The following is a 17,871-nucleotide window of genomic DNA, read 5'->3' as shown; positions in this document are numbered from 1 at the left end:
AGTATTCTGCTTGGTCAGAAGAAGAAGGCATCTGACTCTGCAATTCTCTCCTGTCTCCCTCAGCATCCTAGACATCCCCACCCCCATCTGCTCTCCCTTATGCAGCTCTCTCCATCTTCCCTCCCTCTCTCAAGTGTAGCACTGTACAGAGGAAATAGAGAGCAGAGGTGTAATTGTAGCAGAGAAGAGAGCAGTAATGAGCCAGTGCACCGCCTGTCCTCCAAAGTTCACATGGAGAAGGATTTTGGAAGGGTGCATGGAGGAAAAAGGAAGTGAGAAAGCTAGACATGAAGTGAGAAATGAGGGGGAAGCGTCAGGATGAGAAATGGAGGGAGGGAGCAGAGAGAGAGAGAGAGAGAGAGAGGGAGAGCTGAGGCAGTCGGTGTGCTGTGTGCTGTGTCAGGTTCACACAGGCACTAGCGATGTATAGCTGATCTACATGTATTTGGCTGAACAGAAGGCCTTTACCCGCACTGCCATCTTTCCCACACATTAACACACACGCACGCACACACACACACACACACACACACACACACACACGCGTGCGCGCTCTCTTGGTGACAATTATTGGGATAATCCTAACACTTCTCCATAGTTTCTCCTTGGTTAACTTGACTATCGTGTTATCCATGCACTCTATGTAAATAACATCCTGCTTATATTGTGTCAACAGAAAATTGCCACTTCAATAGTGTTTTTATTTGACAGTTTTTTTTATTTTGTATCTTCACGGTCATCTGTATATTTTTCTTACTCTCTAATGCTGGTTTATTTCTTTTTCTATTTTGAGATGTTTATATTTAAGAATTGTTTATTTCTACTCTTTTAATTTGTTATTATGTGCAATGCCTTGTTTTGTTTTATGCTGCTGCAACACAAATGTTTCCCAAATTGGGATTAATAAAGTACATCGTCTCTTATCTTATCTGAACACTTCTCAACGTCCGGTCCAAGCTATATATATTTGCTTTCACCAATTGTGTCTTTAGTAAGTTTGAATATCGGAGATTCAGGGATTTTGGAGGACTGTATTTGTTGGGTATTTGTGGACAGATGTCAAGAATTTAAATGTTTTATGTGAGGGAAATGAGCTCAAAGCTAAATCTGGCACTGTTACGCTTGACACATTTGAATGTTGAAGTGTTCATTACTGTGCATTGTCCCTGCCAAATAAACAATAAAATAAAATAAAGAAGAACATATTTAGAAGTGCTAATATAATTGTATAAATGAATATTTCCTTGCCATGCATATAAAGCACTGGCAGTATTCCATGTTAACTCAGAGATGTTTCTCTCATTTCACCCGGTCCAGTGTGTGATGAGCCAGCAGAGGGGAAGAGGAAAGGTCGCCCGAAAGCAGAAGTGCAGGAACTGAGAAGCATCCCTGTGAGTATCTCTCTTTGAACCGAGTGGGTGTTTGAAGTGTGCTTCATTTTTTCCTGCACAGAGTAGGCAGCTCCCCATGAATATGCACGATGTACAGTATAGCGATAATCCTTGCATGTATTGAACTCTCTCCCCCCTGAGCAGGCCCATATGATAGTACAATGGAAGGAAGAGTTTAAGCGCCGCTCCAGGGTTAAGTGTCCGTGTTCAGGCTGCTGGTTAGAGTTTCCCAGCATCTATGGCGTCAAGTACCACTATCAACGCTGCCAGGGGGTGAGTCACTAACCTCTGTTCTTTCCTCTTATGCGGCTATCGCTACCTTATGCTTCAGAGAAGTCTTAAACAGTAGACCAGAGTAAAAACATTGAAGAAAAACATCAGAGGGGGCCATGACAGTCTGTGATAAGTTGAATCAGAGTTTAAACTTCCAATGAACAATACTCACACCTTAAATATGTAATGATTATTGACCATGCATGGCTGTTTCAAGAGCCTTTGATAACTGAATGCTTCCAGAAACAGCTATCCACTCTCAGTGTATCGCGTAGGGAGGGAGCTTACTGTAAATCCCTCCCTCCTCATGTCTGTGTTTGTACCAGGCCACCGTAGCAGAGAAGCTGAGTCACGGCTGTCCTTACTGTGAGGCAGTGTTTGCCACAAAGGTGCGCCTGCAGAAGCACAAGCTGTGGAACCACCCAGACAGGGTTAGTATGGAGGCCAAGGACGAGCAGACCAAGCTTCAAAAAACCCTCGTGAAGGCCAACACCAAGAAAAGGTGACTGGGATTTACAGTTTAAAGGGGACCTATTATGCAAAATCATTTTATACATCACCATGTGTCCCCTCTGTGTAAAGAGATTCTGAAAGTTTCAGGAAAAAAGATTCTCTCACTTTTTGTCCGGATCCATTTCTATAAAAACCTGTCTGAAAATGAGCTGATCAGATTTTGGACACTTTATGATATCATAATGATTTTTTTGGCTTGTGTAACCATTAGCCAATCACCAACCAAGGTAACCCCCACCTTATCACCTGAATCTCCTCCTAGAGCACCATTGTGATCTTTTTAACCAAATATCTCTCAGAGGGGCGAGGGGAGTGGCTCCTTATTGTTCATCTAAAGTAACAGACAGAGAATCAGCACTTTTGAAACAGGGCTGAAACAGAGGGGATTATGGGATGCCGCAATGATCTGTTTGGTATTTAGAGCCAAACACTTCAGAGACATGTCTTATCTGAGACCTATAATATATTGATGAAAAACAGTCTAATAGGGGACCTTTAAATTCCCCACCCACTGTGACCCACGTAATGGTGTTTGTAACATCACAATCATCATACTCACTTCCCAAAACTGTCCTCCCTCTGTCAATTCAGGCCCATGGAGAACAGTCCACCCTCTCCGATGTTCTTCAAAGTGAAAAAGACCCACGAGGTGTCCACGCCCTCTCAGAACGGGGAGCTGGCCCACCAGAAGAGTGAGAGGAAACAGCACAGCCACAGCCAGCCTTCCCAGCCGATCCACCAGCCAGCCCAGCCTCAGTCCCAGCAGTCCCACAGCACGTCTTCCGAAGCCGAGGGTAGCGAGAGCGAAGGGGACAGCCTTCCCGCTTCTTTCCCCGACGAGGACCCAGAGCGAATGAGGCACAGTAAGATTTTCAACATATATTTCCTCTCGTTCCACCATGTTCTCCTGTAATGCTTGTATGTGTTTGACCATTCCTTGTTCTGTGTTTTTCTTTTGAGCTAGGACGGAAGCAGAAAACTCCTAAGAAATTCACTGGAGAGCAGCCTTCAATATCTGGGACATTTGGATTGAAAGGTAAATACCAGATCATTCTCTTACTGCTCCCTGTGGCTGACAGTACATTTTCTATTGAATACTTTTCTCAAAAAAAATCTAAAAGGCTTGTCCAGTAATCTCCTGTGGTTGTGAACATAATAAGTGAATTAACAAAGTTCTGAAGAAGACTTGGCTGATTCATCATTGATTACTGACAGCAGGCCACAGGTTGATGACTCACTGATTATTGGAAACCATGGGAGAACAGATATGAGGCATAAGGATTGTGGTTTGTAGCTTCATTCAAAATAACTCAACGTCGTATGATTGGAGTTATTTTGAATGCTTCCTGCGGTTTCTGATCAATGGTGCTGGTCTTTCCACAGAGCTATGTTGCAACTGTAGAGGTGTTTCAATCCCACTCCATGAATCAGTGACTCACACACCCATCACACATCTCATTGACACAGCTTTCCAGTATTTCTCTGCTTTTCTGTCTCATTCATAAGCTGAAAATGTTCAGTGACTCAAATAGCATACACGGAGCAGTAAAGTACTTATCAAACAATCCACTTGCAGTGTGCAGGAATCAATGCTTTCTCGCTTCCTTTTCAACCTGATTTTCCCTGTTTCAAAACAACATCCTTTCTTTTCAGTTGATCCCCCCTTCTAAAAATGTTTTTATATTCAGTATCCACTTTCTTTATGTCAGCATTTCTCTCAGTCCGCATTGTCCTTCCTCTCCATTCTGCGTGTATCTCACATTTGACCTTAAATCATTTCAATGGAAGTTTTGATTTCTACAGTGTGTGTGTGTGTGTATGTGTGTGGTTTGTAGGCATGACTAAGGTGGAGGAGAAGCTGAAGGCGGGCCGTGTGAAGAAATCAGAGGGGAGTGGGTTCAGTGAGGAGCCCCAGAGAAGACTTACTTCAAGTCAGTCGTCCAAGAAAGATCCAGCTACAACCAGCTCTGGTGAACAACTTAAGAACAAATATTATCAGCCCACTGATACAACTACAATGTAGCTTGTGACAAGAAGACAATAACCTTCTTTTTTTTTTTTAGGTTTGTGGAAATCGTCTCAAAAGCGATTATTTCTATATTATCACATGCTAAAACAAGCATATAATCTAACATAGGGAATGAGTACACAAATGGAAATGTAATACCCACGAGACAAAGTACCAGCTATATGTGATCAGCTATCTGACAGAGACTTCCTGTTTCCTCCTGTTGCTAAGGTGCTGACACCCAATGGCAGCGAGCTATCCACGATCGAGGTGAAGTGGTGTGTCCCACCTGCTCCATCGTCACCAGGAAAACAGTCCACGGCCTCAAGAAACACATGGAGATCTGTCAGAAGGTCAGTGGGACACAAAGCTGTCAATCAGCCTGGGAGCTGTGATAACTTCTGATCGAGCTGGCTGTGAATCTGAAAAAAACGATATCCTATCAGACAAGTTAATACAATTCCAAGACGCACACACAGTACAAGCATACCTCCACTGCATTTACTCTTAGAGGAGCGTGTCTACTGAAAATGCCAACCAGACATGAATGCCTTAAATATCAAACCGTCATAATACCTGCTGAAAGTGGTGGCGGTGCAGTTCGAAATAAATCTTACATTTGTACAGTTCCTGTGTAAATCAGGATCCAGTAACATGTGACACTATGCAATACACATGATGTGTTCATCTATGGCAGCCAATTTGCATAAAGCCTCAGTGAAATCAATGTCTTATATAGATTAAAAACAGTTTAGATATTTTCCTTAAGCGCGTTTGTAAGTATGAAATAAAGCTCTCTCAACCCAAAACTGTCATTTCCACATTGGATTATAACTTTGAGTGCGCCGTTATAAGATACCCCTCCCTGAGTCTAGGGAGCCTTTACAGTAATGATATTGATTTGAAGACTGTTGAAATAACATCGGGCAGTATCACAGTACCGTAATCTCAACCATGTTTCCCATGTAATATCCTTTACTCATCTGCTCTCCTATGAAAGCTAATATCACTTGAAATGGGTCGAGGGAGAAGAAACGGTGCACTTCTGCGGTTTGTTTGTTTGCACTGAATGGTGGTCTATAGCAATTATAAACGAGAATGTTGGAAATAAGGATTAAGTTCATCCAAGTGCATTATATTGAGTTTTACTGAAGACAAACCAACCTCTCCGGGCCCTCAGAGAGACGTGTTCATACAGCCACTTTAATGGCTCCTTGGCCCACTGGCCCGTGTGACGCCATTAAAGTGACAGTGTGTCGTAAAGCAGTGACAGAATCACCACGTTACAGCTGGGTCACTCACCATAAAACCACTCTGTCTCCAAATCAATACTGAGGCCAGGGGAGTCATCTACGACAAGGAACACTTGGTGTAAAATTGGCTTTTTTAGTCCCAAAAGTTGCATTTGTCTTGACCAAAAATGTCATGCCTCTATTAAGTTACAGATATAATGTTTTGCTCTACTGATGGATCCAATATAGAGCATAGCCTGTAATAGTGGGTAACTTGTTATTTGATGCTGTGTTTGGCCTTTACCCCCCGCAGCTCCAGGATGCTCTGAAGTGCCAGCAGTGCCACAAACAGTTCAGGTCCAAGGCCGGCCTCAACTACCACACCATGGCTGAACACAGCACCAAGGTACGGAGCGCTCAGAGAGCTAATGTTTCACCGCTGTCACACTGACCCACTAAACGAGTTGTTAGTTATTAGACACTACAGCAAAGCACGACACACACTCAGGAGGCGACACACTTACACTTGTGACTCTCGTATGGAAATCCACCGTACGCTACAGCAAGTGTCAGTTTTCACCGTGTCTAGTGATTGGTGCCTTGCCTTTTGATTCACACATACGAATGAATCCACATTAAATGAGTTGTATTACATTTATCTGGTGCGTATTCATTGTGGGTTCTAAGCCCGTCTCTAAAAATCTCATCTTGAGGTTTGTAAACGATCAAACATTTGAACTGTTCATGTTGATGGCCCTTGAAGTGCTCACGTTTCCGTCTGCTGCTGTCTTAACTCCGACAGCAGAGAGCTTCATTAAGATATTATCAATGACGCTCCTGCATTAGAGCAATGGCGCTGCTATGAAGTTTGCTAAATTATTCAACACGGCCTTGTTCGGAAAATTCCATGGAAGATTAATGAACGTACGTGCACCAAACCTTCTACCACATGTGTTTTTGTGTGGTAACGCTTTCCAATAGTTTATGATAATAGGGCATATGCATGTATGTGTAAGGGGCTTTGTCTGTGTATGTTTATCATTTGAATAGTGAAGATAGATGACTGCACCATGTTTGACATCATCATTTGTCTTCAGTCTGGACCTTTGGTGGCTGTTTACCTTCTTGGCGGCATTCCAACTGAGAAAAAGCTAATCTCTCAGTGTGTAAAAACTCAGGTGCTCTTCCTCAGCAGACTTCCCAGCAACATTTCTCATATTAGGTTATTAGTTATTACAAACGTTTGTGACAAGCTGTGCCGTCTGTGATTGTGCTCCAGACTCAAGTAGCTGCTGATTAGAGAAGGCTTTCATCATTAGCAGGTTTCACTTGTGTCATTCTCTTCTTTTTTCTCTCTTCTATCAACAAGAACTTTTTAAACAGCAGTTCATTCAAAAGCAAAAACCTAGAAGAATCAGACGCATCTTAAAACATATCCCTCTTAGAATGTAGGTGGAATTGTTTACTTTGTTTTCCAGTAGGATGTATACTGTCCTACTGTGACGTATGAGCACTGTGTTTGGGCTCATGTTTGCGAGCAAGTTAGGCATTGTATTTATAAAGTATATTATTAAAAGCATTGGTATGAAGAAGACAGTTATTTTGAGTTTTTGTATTGGTGTAGAGACATTAATTTGTGTGGCCACAGTACACAACAAGTGATATGCTTGGTGAGATATGCTTTTGAGAACCTACAATGTGTGTTATTCCTGTAAATACACTAAGGTATTGTATTCTCCAGTGTTCCGATCAGTTGCTACAGCATCATTATATCGGTAAATCAATGTGTTTATGTACTGGGAACTGTAAACAAATACCTTACTGAATTATTTGTGCTTGTTTTCATTGACTAAGTCTCTCTTTGTATCGTTTCTTTGAAAAGCAGGTTTACTTCAACCTTGTTTAAGCTTTGCTATGATTTCACTTGGCGTTTGCACTCTCCCTGGCTCCAATGTGTTGTCAGTGTAGTCACTGACTACTTGAGTTTGACCTTGCAGTTTCTGCCCTGATCCCACCGCCTCTTCTTTCACTCAACTTTGCTCTTTTGCTGTCTCTGGTGGAGGCATTAAGAATACATGCTCTCCTCCTGCCAGTGTAAATCAATGGCTGAGCTGGTGTCTGTTCTCTTACCTCCAGGCATGAGCTGTATTTATTTGAAGTGTTGAAGTACTCTTATCTCCAATATCTCCTCTCCTTCTTACCCTTCCAGAAAGCTTAGGTTGTGTCTCAGTCATGTCAGTGCTTTCTTTGTGTGTCGACATGTAAGAAAACACATGAAGTCCGCTCCACTGGGACTCCTCACTAAGGCCAGACTCTCCACAGTCCTCTGCACTTTCTGCTTTCTTCTCCCTGGCAGCTCTGCCATCTGTTGTTCTGGTCTTGGCTGGGGTTTGGCACCAGCCGACACTCGGGTGAAAACACGAGTTTGACAGTTGTCATAAACATGCCTTGAGTAACAGCCTCACCACAACACCATTTAGTGATCCTGGCACAGTGAGAACAACCCGAGATGGAAAACACTTTCTCCTCACAATTTTGTTCAAAGTCAGGAGGGATGGGGAAGTGTTGTGGTGCGACACGCTTATGCGGCGTTGTGTTTGTTCCCCCGCAGCCCTCGGGGAGCGAAGGCCAGACGGGCGACGAGCTTGAGGAGAGAGAAAGGCTGCGCAGAGTGCTCAAACAGATGGGACGAATCAAGTGTCCTAGTGAGGTATGCGCTACGTCTTTCTTCCTGTGTCCCTTTCTCTTTTCCTTTCTCCCGTTCGTTTCTACTCTTGCTTTCTTGTGTCCTTCATTTCCATTTGTCCAACTTTCCTATCTTTCATGTCACATCTTCCTCTCTCCTCGTCTGCCAGTTTCGATGTTCTTTCTCCCTTTTCCTCAGGCTCTTCTTTGTGTGTCTGCCTCCTCTTACCTCTCTCTCCCTTTTCCTTTATGCCTTGTTCTTGACATGTTGCCCAAAACCACATCAACACTCTGCTTCCCATTACTCACACTACAGTGCAAAAAGCAGTGAGAAAGAGCAGCAAAAAATAGACTCTACTGTGACATGTTCTCACACACAGAAAGATGAGCAGCTTCCTCCTGTTTGTCAACAGTAAAGACATAATATTGACTTATTGCAGTAATATTGTTACATTTCAGTTAAAGTACACGTTATTATGCTTAAGCAGTTTCTCAATTACTGTAATGTGTGTTTTCATTCTGTCCTCATTTCTGTTACTGGCCTCACACAAACACTATTTGTGCAAACTCACACACATTTATACAGGGCTGCTCAGCCCACTTTTCCAGCCTGATGGGCTACCAGTACCACCAGAAACGTTGTGGAAGCGAGTTCTCTGACGATCAGAAGCCTGTGTTTCTGTGCCAGCACTGTGGAAAAACCTACCGCTCCAAGGCTGGCAGAGACTACCATGTGCGCACCGATCACTCCTCAACCATCACCACCACCAACAATAACGGCAAGGACTTTATCACTGACACCAACAACAACACCGGGAAAGATAAGGTAAGATCATCATGGAAGCCTTTTCCCCAATGTTTACAAGCATTTTGACTAGTTTTACTGTCATAGCTTGCAACAGTTTCCCCATTTCCCACTCAAAGAGGTGTCCTACTGCTTCCCCAGGTTGTCTCTGAGGAGTCTCCATCATTAGGCCACAAGGAGCCAAGTCCACTTGAGAAAGCACCATCGGGCCACTCTAAGGAGAAGGAAAGAGAAGCCAGGGAAAAGGAGAAGGCGAGGGAGCAAGTCAAAGAAAAGGTAGCACAGACTGCGAGCCAGGGGGATGACTTCGACCGGACGCCCAGCGGCAGAGTGAGGCGCCGCTCTGCTCAGGTGGCCGTGTTCCACCTGCAGGAGATAGCAGAGGATGAGCTGGCCAAAGACTGGGGCACCAAGCGCCGCATCAAGGACGACCTGGTGCCTGACAGCAAGAGGGTGAGGACACATAAACATATGCTCTCACACTTAACACGCCTGCAAATGTACAGATATGGTGCAGCAATGTGAAGTGCTAGAAGACACAACTATCATCACACACTCACACACAGCAACACAAACAGGGTTAGACACACATCAAACCCAACACTGTCATTCAAATGTTCCTTAGAAACACCGGATTTAAAGGTGGGGTAGGTAAGTTTGAGAAACCGGCTCGAGATACACTTTTTGTTGTATTCCATGGAATGCTCTTAAGGAAATGCAAAACGGCGTCAGTTTAGACGTAATTCTGTCCTTCTGCTTTTTTTTAATACTTTATTTTTAATTTGTAGACAATACAGAGGAAAAAAACAAAAAACAAACAAGTAACATACAACATACAGGTCACTGGGGTAATACATCATCAACATGTTCTCAGCAATTATTCTTGTGATATGGGAAGATCTCCCTCACAACGGGTTCACAACCAATCTGTGTGAAACATACAGTAGAAGCAGAGTTATGCACGAAGTATAGACTATTGTACCAAAAGGAGTAAAGCAATATAAAATAAATATCTCAGGGTTATGTGACCCCCCTCTTCATGTGCAAACCCCATTTGGACCAGTAATTGTCACATTTTCACTACAGAGTCTTAGAGGAAAAGTCAGCCTCTCCATGCGAAACAAGTCATTTACAATGTTTATCCATTCTCCCTTTGTTGGTGGATCTTTCACAAGCCATTTTTTGGTGATTGCCTTTTTGCTGGCTGTCAGTAATATTTTAAGAAGATACTTGTCCCGAACACTAAATTCCACTGGTATATTAGCTAAATAAATCCCCTCAAAACTGTTTGGAATCTCAAAGCCAAGAATTGAGTTTATTTCTGTTATTATAGATAGCCAATAGGGTTTGATCACTGGACAGTTCCAGAATATGTGGAAATGATCAGCCATTATATTACTACACTGCCTCCAGCAGTGTCCAGATTCTGGTCTGTCATTCTGATGGTATTTTATTCTTGGAGTTAGAAAAAATCGAATAATATTCTTCCATGAGAATTCTCTCCAAAGGCCAGAACTGGAGGTGGTGGATTGTATTTTACATATGTTAGACCAATCCTCTTCTGTAATAGTAATAGTAGCTTCTACTTCCCATGTGGCTTTCACATATAGGGTTGAGTGGTTCTTGGCATATTGTAGACAGGAGTATATTCTAGAAACCAGTTTCTTTTGGGTATTGCCCTTGTATGCGCCCACAAAAATGTCAATCAGGTCAAATTCGGTGTTCCCTTTCATTCTAATATTCCTATCAAAGTGATGTCTGAGCTGTAAGTACCTGTAGAAATCCTGGGGCTCCAAATTGCAGGTTTCTGTTAGCTTTTGGAAACTTTTCAAGACAGTACTGGTAACTATTATAGAATATGATGTAATGCCTTTATGGATCCATTGTTTAAATCTAAAATCCAGCTCTGATGGTTTAAAATCTTTATCAAACGCCACCCATCTCAATAACATGGATTTTCTTTCAAGTTTTAATTCTTTGCAAATATTGAGGGGAACCAATGTCCAGCGGCTTCATTTATCAGAGTGTGCAGTCTTTGAGGATTTATCACCTAATATACATTGAAGGGGTATGTTCAGTTGGCTCAGTTCAAGGTCTTTCCATTTTGCATCATAGTCACAATTGCACCAGCAAACTAAATACCTTAATTGTGCTGCTTTATAGTAGTCTTCAAAGCATGGAAGGGACATTCCTCCCTTTTCTTTCGATAACTGCAGTGTTTTTAGTCGCACTCTGGGTTTCTGACCTTTCCATATAAATCTGGATATCATTCGATTCCAATCGTTGAACTGTCCTTCTGCTTACCGCATCATTTGAGAAAACATTTCATAACATTAACACAACATATTCGAGGTGGTTTTCAATAACATATCCGTTAACAATAAGCAATAAGCAATGAATATCTTAAGTGCTTTGACAAAACATCCATAAAAAAAGTAATCTGTAGCGCTGTAAAAAGCACGACCAATCATCTGAGCCGGCCCGGCTAAAATAACTGGTTGGCCTACCTGCCTGTCAGCCTTCCATCTGTGCACAAACTTATCTCGTGTCCTCATTGGTCATGTGCGCGTTCGTGTGTGTTGGAGGAGGGGCTCTGTGAGGAAGTGGCAGATTTTTTCCTGTTGTCTATTTTCAAATTCTAGCGCACTCGAGCTGGTTTCTCCAAAATGACCTACCCCACCTTTAAGTGGTAAAATAAAGCAAAAAAAGTTGTCACTGCGTATCTATTTTTAAATACGTACTTCAACATTTGTAACATGCATACTGATACAGATGTTCTCTTTTATGTAGTTAAATTACACCCGTCCTGGCCTCCCAAACTTCAGCCACGAGCTATTAGAGACCTGGAAGAACCAAGTCAAGGAGAAGGGCTTCATCTGCTGTCCCAATGAGGTAAGAACAAGTACTGCTTCACAGTAATCTGTCATTTTGTATAGAAAGATACTAACTGTATTAGAAACAAACAAAACGCTGTGTTTATTTCTGTTTTGTCTCAGAACTGTGAAGCTGTCTATTCCAGTGTATCGGGACTAAAAGCTCACCTTGCCAACTGCAGCCAGGTATAAACACTCACCTGGAGCAAAGCCACAAACCTGATTTCATTTACCTCTGTAGTTATTCTAGTAGATATTAGAATACACACACAGAGTTTCCACAGAATTGAAATGTTCATGTTGTAAACATACGTTTTTTAAAACATATTTAAAAGGAGGTTACGGACGTTGCTTTTTTTTATTGCTCTATTGTTTTTGGATTGCAGGGAGGTGGAGAACTGGGAAAGTACACCTGTCTGATCTGTCAGAAGGAGTTTAGCTCAGAGAGTGGTGTGAAGTACCATATCAGCAAGACACACTCACAGGTGGGTCCTTCTCAGTGTATACTTCACAGACTTATATATTATTTAGTATTACTTAAAGTACTCTCTTATAGGCAGAACTTTCATGTCTGTTAACGTACAGGGAAAACAGTCACGGAGGTTGGTATTTATATCTTGTGAAGAAGGTGTTACTGTATGCATATCATGTGAAAACAGGTTCTAAACTTGTATGGACAAGTTTATATAGCGATATTGAGAAAACGTCGATAAAACCCAAAACTGACCAAGTATTTTCTGACAGATAAATATATTTTGTTGATACAAAATAGCAACAGATGCTCATATTATGGCGCATTTCCACTGCAGCGGGTAGCCCCGTTTAAGCGTCCTTAATCGTCCTCAAGCGGCCAGGCCAGTTTTTGGTGGCCTTTCCATATAGCGTAGCACCGGCTAGCGGGTACTTTTTCCCTCTTTTTCCGGCCCCATAAAATCGTGGTTCTATCAGGCCAGGGCCAGGGCTGAACTAGTGACGGCAACACTCTCGACTGCTGATTGGTCAGAGAGAATCGTCACAAGCTCGCGCGCGAGATCATCCCTCGCGGCGCATATATATCTAGAAGCAAGCTTGCAGCATTTTTGTAAACGGAGGAGCTACAAAAATGGCAACGTCAAAGTAAAGCACACCGTGGTCGACCGAGGATGTGACGACGTTCCAACATCTCATTGGGGATGATAAAATCCAGCGGGAGCTCAACGGAACAACTAAACAACCTAAACTGTAATGGAAATGCGCCACGGCCTCGGACGGCCAGCGAGGCAGCCCGAGGCCTGAGCGAGGACGCTTAGGGACGCTTAAACGGGGCTACCCCGCTGCAGTGGAAATGTGCCATTACTGTATAGAGACATGTTTTGCGGCACCACTCACTACAGTATAAATGTTACACAGTTATACACATGCTTCTGACAGTGTGTTTATGGCTTTAGAACTGGTTTCGTGCAGCAGTCAGTCAGGTGGTCTCTACTACCAAGAGTAAAGCGCCAGAGGACAATGGGATCAAGGCTGAGGTGAGGAACGGTGCCACGGCTGGTAAGAAGAGGGGCCGCAAGCCCAAAGAGCGCCCCCCCGTGGTTGCACTTCTCCAAACAAAAACTGAAGCTCCTACTATTTCTCAAAACTCAACCCCTGCTGTGACCCCTTCACAGTCCCCCTGCCCGCTCCCCGACCCATCGGACAGTGCTGCCCCAGGCCAAAACAGACAGCCCCTCCCCTCCAGCGCCAGACGAAGCAAACCGTAAAGCCTGTTATTGTCAGAGTAGCTCTGCTTTTGTCCCCTCAGGAGCCAGAGAGGAGTCTCGCTGTAAATGATGTGCCAGGAAGCTAAGAGACCTTTCTAACTCCACAAGGACTTGGCACTGAGAAGAAAGTAAAATCAACCCTTAAGAAGTAAAACATTTAGTACAGACTTTTTGAAATCCCAGCGTAAATGTGTCTACTGTTATAAACAATGCTCATGTAACAGTGGGGTTGTAATTCTCCATTCCACTTTTGTCTCCTTTTGAATACACATATTTCTGTTTCTGTACTCACAGCAGGTGTCAGTAGTATTTCAAGATAAAATCCTGACTACTACATGGTTAGCATTTTCTAAACAGAGGTAGTATTCCAAACAGAGGCAGAGTAATTCTCTCTACAATATCAATGTTGTGTTTGAGAGGTTTTAAAAAGGATATTCTATTAGCATGGTGAAGTCATTTAATGATAGCTAGTGTTTTCACATTTTTTCCACAGATATACTGTACTGTGTACATAAACAATATCTATATCTATATATCTATATACTCAAAGCAATGATGCCATCTGTCTTCTAAAGCCTGACAAGTCCAAGTAGATCATGAGCAGTCAGAATATTTTGCAGTGTGTGCTGTAGTGCAATGTTGCTTTTACATTTGTTTTTTCCTTTCTTGTTTCTTCGTTTTTTTACTTTTTATTATTCAAGTAAGCAAATGTCTCATAAGCTAAAAATATTGGTCAGTTGTTTATCATTTCACTTCAGTGATTACACTGAAATTAATTAGCAGAATAACCCAAAAAAGTGATTGTTTGAGATTTTCCATTAGAAACGTATATGTTAATAATTAATATGGCATTGTTTAATCGATTTTAAACAAAAAAAACTTGAAGCATATGTCTAAAATAGGACTGGCAAAGCTTAATGATGGACAGAGGGAGGAACTTTGTGTGAAGCTTGTTGCACCATTGCAGCACAATCAAATGATGTGACACCATTTTAAAGGAGGCCATGTTTTGGCTACTGCTTTTTGCTTGAATCAAAGAGCTGAGGAGTGAATACAAATATCTTTTATAGAGGTTGAGGGAAATAATCTTTTATTAAACAGAACATTTGCAAATGAAGATTCACTTTTAATGATGTATATGAATTAGTTCCTGGATGCTCAAAGTTATTGCCTTGCACTTTAACCCTTAAACCCCTCTCGCTCCCGTCTTGTATTTTTGCACTCCAGGAGTATTCAACCTTCACCTAGTGGCTCTCAGGCACAGCAGCGGGGATATTTAACTCTGATGAAAAAGCTACAGAAAACTACATTTGTCTTTACATGGGTAATAAGCAGCATGGTTAACTCTTTCTAGATAGAACCTGTAATCTAACACAACCGTATAATTATAACTCACAAAGCCATAACAGGTCATGGCTGCTTTACCGATTAAAGTTAGTTTAGTTTAAGATTAAAACAATAATAATTATGAAATACAAAATGTGTGCAATCAAAGAATATGTTCACTGTAACATCTCTAAAGTTAATACTTGAATCCACAGTTTTATTAAAGATTTGAACAAATTAAAACTCCATATATATATGTGATTTATATTTGGAGTTTGTGTCCATACAAATAATGCTTGTTAAAAAAAGACAGATTGTAAATCTATTTTATATTCTCTTGTGTGTATAACCCATATAGCAATCTGACAGTTGTGATGTGGGGATATTCTGGTAAGATAACAAGGGTGCTTTACTTGCCACTCTACCTTAAGGACCTAAACTCAGTAAGTCCACTCATCCATCCTGCCACTCTCTCCTCACTGGCAAGTCATCAGAATGTTGCACCAACAAATGTCAATGTCATCATTTAAATGGAGGACTGATGTCGGCGGAACATTTTCAAGAAACATTGAATTGGAAATAAATGTGTCCCAGGTGGTGTCATCCCTACGCCGTGACCTTTTATATTGTAAAGCAAAGATAGGAGCTGAATTCCTCCACGATTAATCAGCTGATGGAGTTTGTTCAGGTGGGGATGAGTATGCATGTGTCCGTCTATGGTAATGGGATGGACCTTTATCTTCTATCCAGGTTCAGCAGACGGAGAGGATAAGTTAGACAAGCACTGATGGGTCTTTGGACCTTTTCGATATGAGTTATCCTGACCTTGTGTGTGAGCGTGTGTGTGTGAGCGTGTGTGTATTTGTACAAAACAGTTAGCACCTTTGTAATGACTGGATGTCGGAAATGGTAACACTTTTTGTTGAGTTTAATGCTGTGGCACAGAATCAGTTCATCAGCTGCTTGTTACTCGTGTCATTAATGACGTCACATTGACTGTGTTTACCTGACAAGCTTTGGTGTTGCAATATGATAGTTAGGCACTGCTTTTAACAGTGGGTATTTTATATTTTATCTCACCCTTTACTATCTGTCTTCCTATGATGTGGAAAACACATATCTATCCCGCAGTGTAAGCTAACTGCAACATCTTTAGATAGTACAGCAATACACCATATTTAGCTGGTTTTGTTGGCTTGCTGATATTTTGATATTGATGTGTCTTCTCAAAAATGTATGGCTTTTTCACTTCCCCTACTTTTATTTCTTTGCTTTTTAAATATTATTAACTCTAAAAAAAAAAAAAGGGTGAAAAGATTTGTAGACCACAGAGAACATTGTAAGCCCATGTGTCGGCATACACTGTTATTTTATCCATGTTGATGATGCACATAAATTGATCTTTTTCAGTACACATTGACAAACACATTGAGCGAGTCCTTTATTACTTGTTATCTATTCAATATGGGACAACAAGGCATATGTATGTGTGTTTGTTTCTGTATTTAGTGCACTTACTATACCATGAAATAGGCTTGAAATAGGAGTGTTGTTGGAGCTTTCTAGTTACCCTGACTGTGTGTGGTGTGACTTTTGTACCTGGGAAAACAGCAGGCTCAAGTGTCTTCCCTTTGTCAGCAATGTTATTTCAAAACCAAGGTTAATCCCTAGACATCCCATTAGAAAGCCTGAGAATTGTACCCTTTTATTTTGACAACTCTGGTGTGTTTCTATACAATACAACCTTCTTCAAAAGCAGGAAAAGGCATCCGCGCCTGTTGTCAGGGCCATTGTGACAAAACTGTTGAGAGTTTTAAGAGATGTCGTAGCTTATAAATGGTTATGATATAAAGGTAACAAGTGAAATGAGACTAATGATGTATTAAATATTTCCATATCTGAAATTGAGCTGTATAGATCCTAACATAGGAGGCATCAACACCTCCTTTGAGTCTGAACTGTTACAATTTTTCTCCCAAACTTGTTGTATTACCTGTGCATTAATATCCCTCGACTGATTAATAAAGGTTTGTTGACTAAATTGTGTGTAAACTGTGTCAACTGTATTTAAATTGCGCTGTCAACATCTAACTATAATTGTTTTAGTTTACCTTAATTTCTCACAGTGATAATTGTGAGAAATCAACCACTTAAGGGCAACCTAAAGTGCCATGAATAAACCTACCTTTTTATTTGGTACATGAAAAAAACCTAAAATAATGTAATTAGCTGTAGCTAACTAGTTTGCGGTTATTAGATAAGTCATGCAGCAGAGCAATGTAGGTTAAGTAGCAGACATGATTGCCAAGGACGCATCAGTAACAGTTGGACTATCATCAATATTGGAAAAAATCTAATGTATTTTTTAATACTAATTCTATGTAAGATATTACTTTATTGTGTATCAAACAGAAATGTATTATCACCCTAGGTGCCCTAAAAGGAAAACATACACATAATAATAAAGCTCATAGTCAGACCAACAGGTGTTTAAAGGTTTGAGTTATTTCACAATTTCATAAAAGTGTGAAGTCGTAGAAATATTATTTTTAAGTTTATGATAATTATGATATAGCAGCACTGAATCACACACAAGTGAATACAATATGCCCATGTATTTTTGTAAGATACAGCACAATGATAACAGTCTGTATCAGGCGCGTCGCCTGGCAAGCCCCGGATGTTTTTTCTTCAGCCCCGGACAATTCTCCTCGACCTGAACCTCATCATGACACTAAAGAGGACTGCAGGATTGTAATTTCCCATGTTCAGTGAATGCAACAGAGGCAAGACACCAGACCAATCGAGAAATCACGAATAAACGTGTCTTATTGGCTGACAGGTATCCTGTGACAATGTTTAAACTGTCAGTCGGACTCGGAGTTTTGAAGATGGACATAAGAAAAAAAATGCTGACAATTCTCAAGTGATGGCTCACACAACAACCCCAGAGCCACCACTTGCGCCAGGAAAACAAGGTATGTAAATGTCAGTATTATGCGAACATGTAAGCAAAGCATACATTA

General features: G+C 41.4%; 1 protein-coding gene across 1 annotated transcript in view; it reads left to right on the top strand.

The window, feature by feature from the left end:
* Positions 1–16,886, top strand: part of znf512b (zinc finger protein 512B) — a 28,975-nt gene extending 12,089 nt beyond the window's left edge. Inside the window, exons 4-18 of the mRNA XM_034086371.1 lie at positions 1,318–1,391; positions 1,536–1,664; positions 1,991–2,166; positions 2,769–3,040; positions 3,142–3,213; positions 4,013–4,147; positions 4,417–4,538; positions 5,731–5,823; positions 8,029–8,127; positions 8,689–8,928; positions 9,049–9,360; positions 11,698–11,799; positions 11,904–11,966; positions 12,167–12,265; positions 13,208–16,886. Coding sequence (XP_033942262.1) covers positions 1,318–1,391; positions 1,536–1,664; positions 1,991–2,166; positions 2,769–3,040; positions 3,142–3,213; positions 4,013–4,147; positions 4,417–4,538; positions 5,731–5,823; positions 8,029–8,127; positions 8,689–8,928; positions 9,049–9,360; positions 11,698–11,799; positions 11,904–11,966; positions 12,167–12,265; positions 13,208–13,519 — 2,300 coding nt within the window. The 3' untranslated portion in view covers positions 13,520–16,886. The remainder of the gene's footprint in view (positions 1–1,317; positions 1,392–1,535; positions 1,665–1,990; positions 2,167–2,768; positions 3,041–3,141; positions 3,214–4,012; positions 4,148–4,416; positions 4,539–5,730; positions 5,824–8,028; positions 8,128–8,688; positions 8,929–9,048; positions 9,361–11,697; positions 11,800–11,903; positions 11,967–12,166; positions 12,266–13,207) is intronic.
* The last annotated feature ends 985 nt before the right edge of the window (positions 16,887–17,871 follow it).

This window comes from Pseudochaenichthys georgianus, chromosome 7, assembly GCF_902827115.2.
Source record: "Pseudochaenichthys georgianus chromosome 7, fPseGeo1.2, whole genome shotgun sequence".
NCBI lineage: Eukaryota > Metazoa > Chordata > Actinopteri > Perciformes > Channichthyidae > Pseudochaenichthys > Pseudochaenichthys georgianus.
This window is presented reverse-complemented; position numbering and strand designations above follow the sequence as displayed.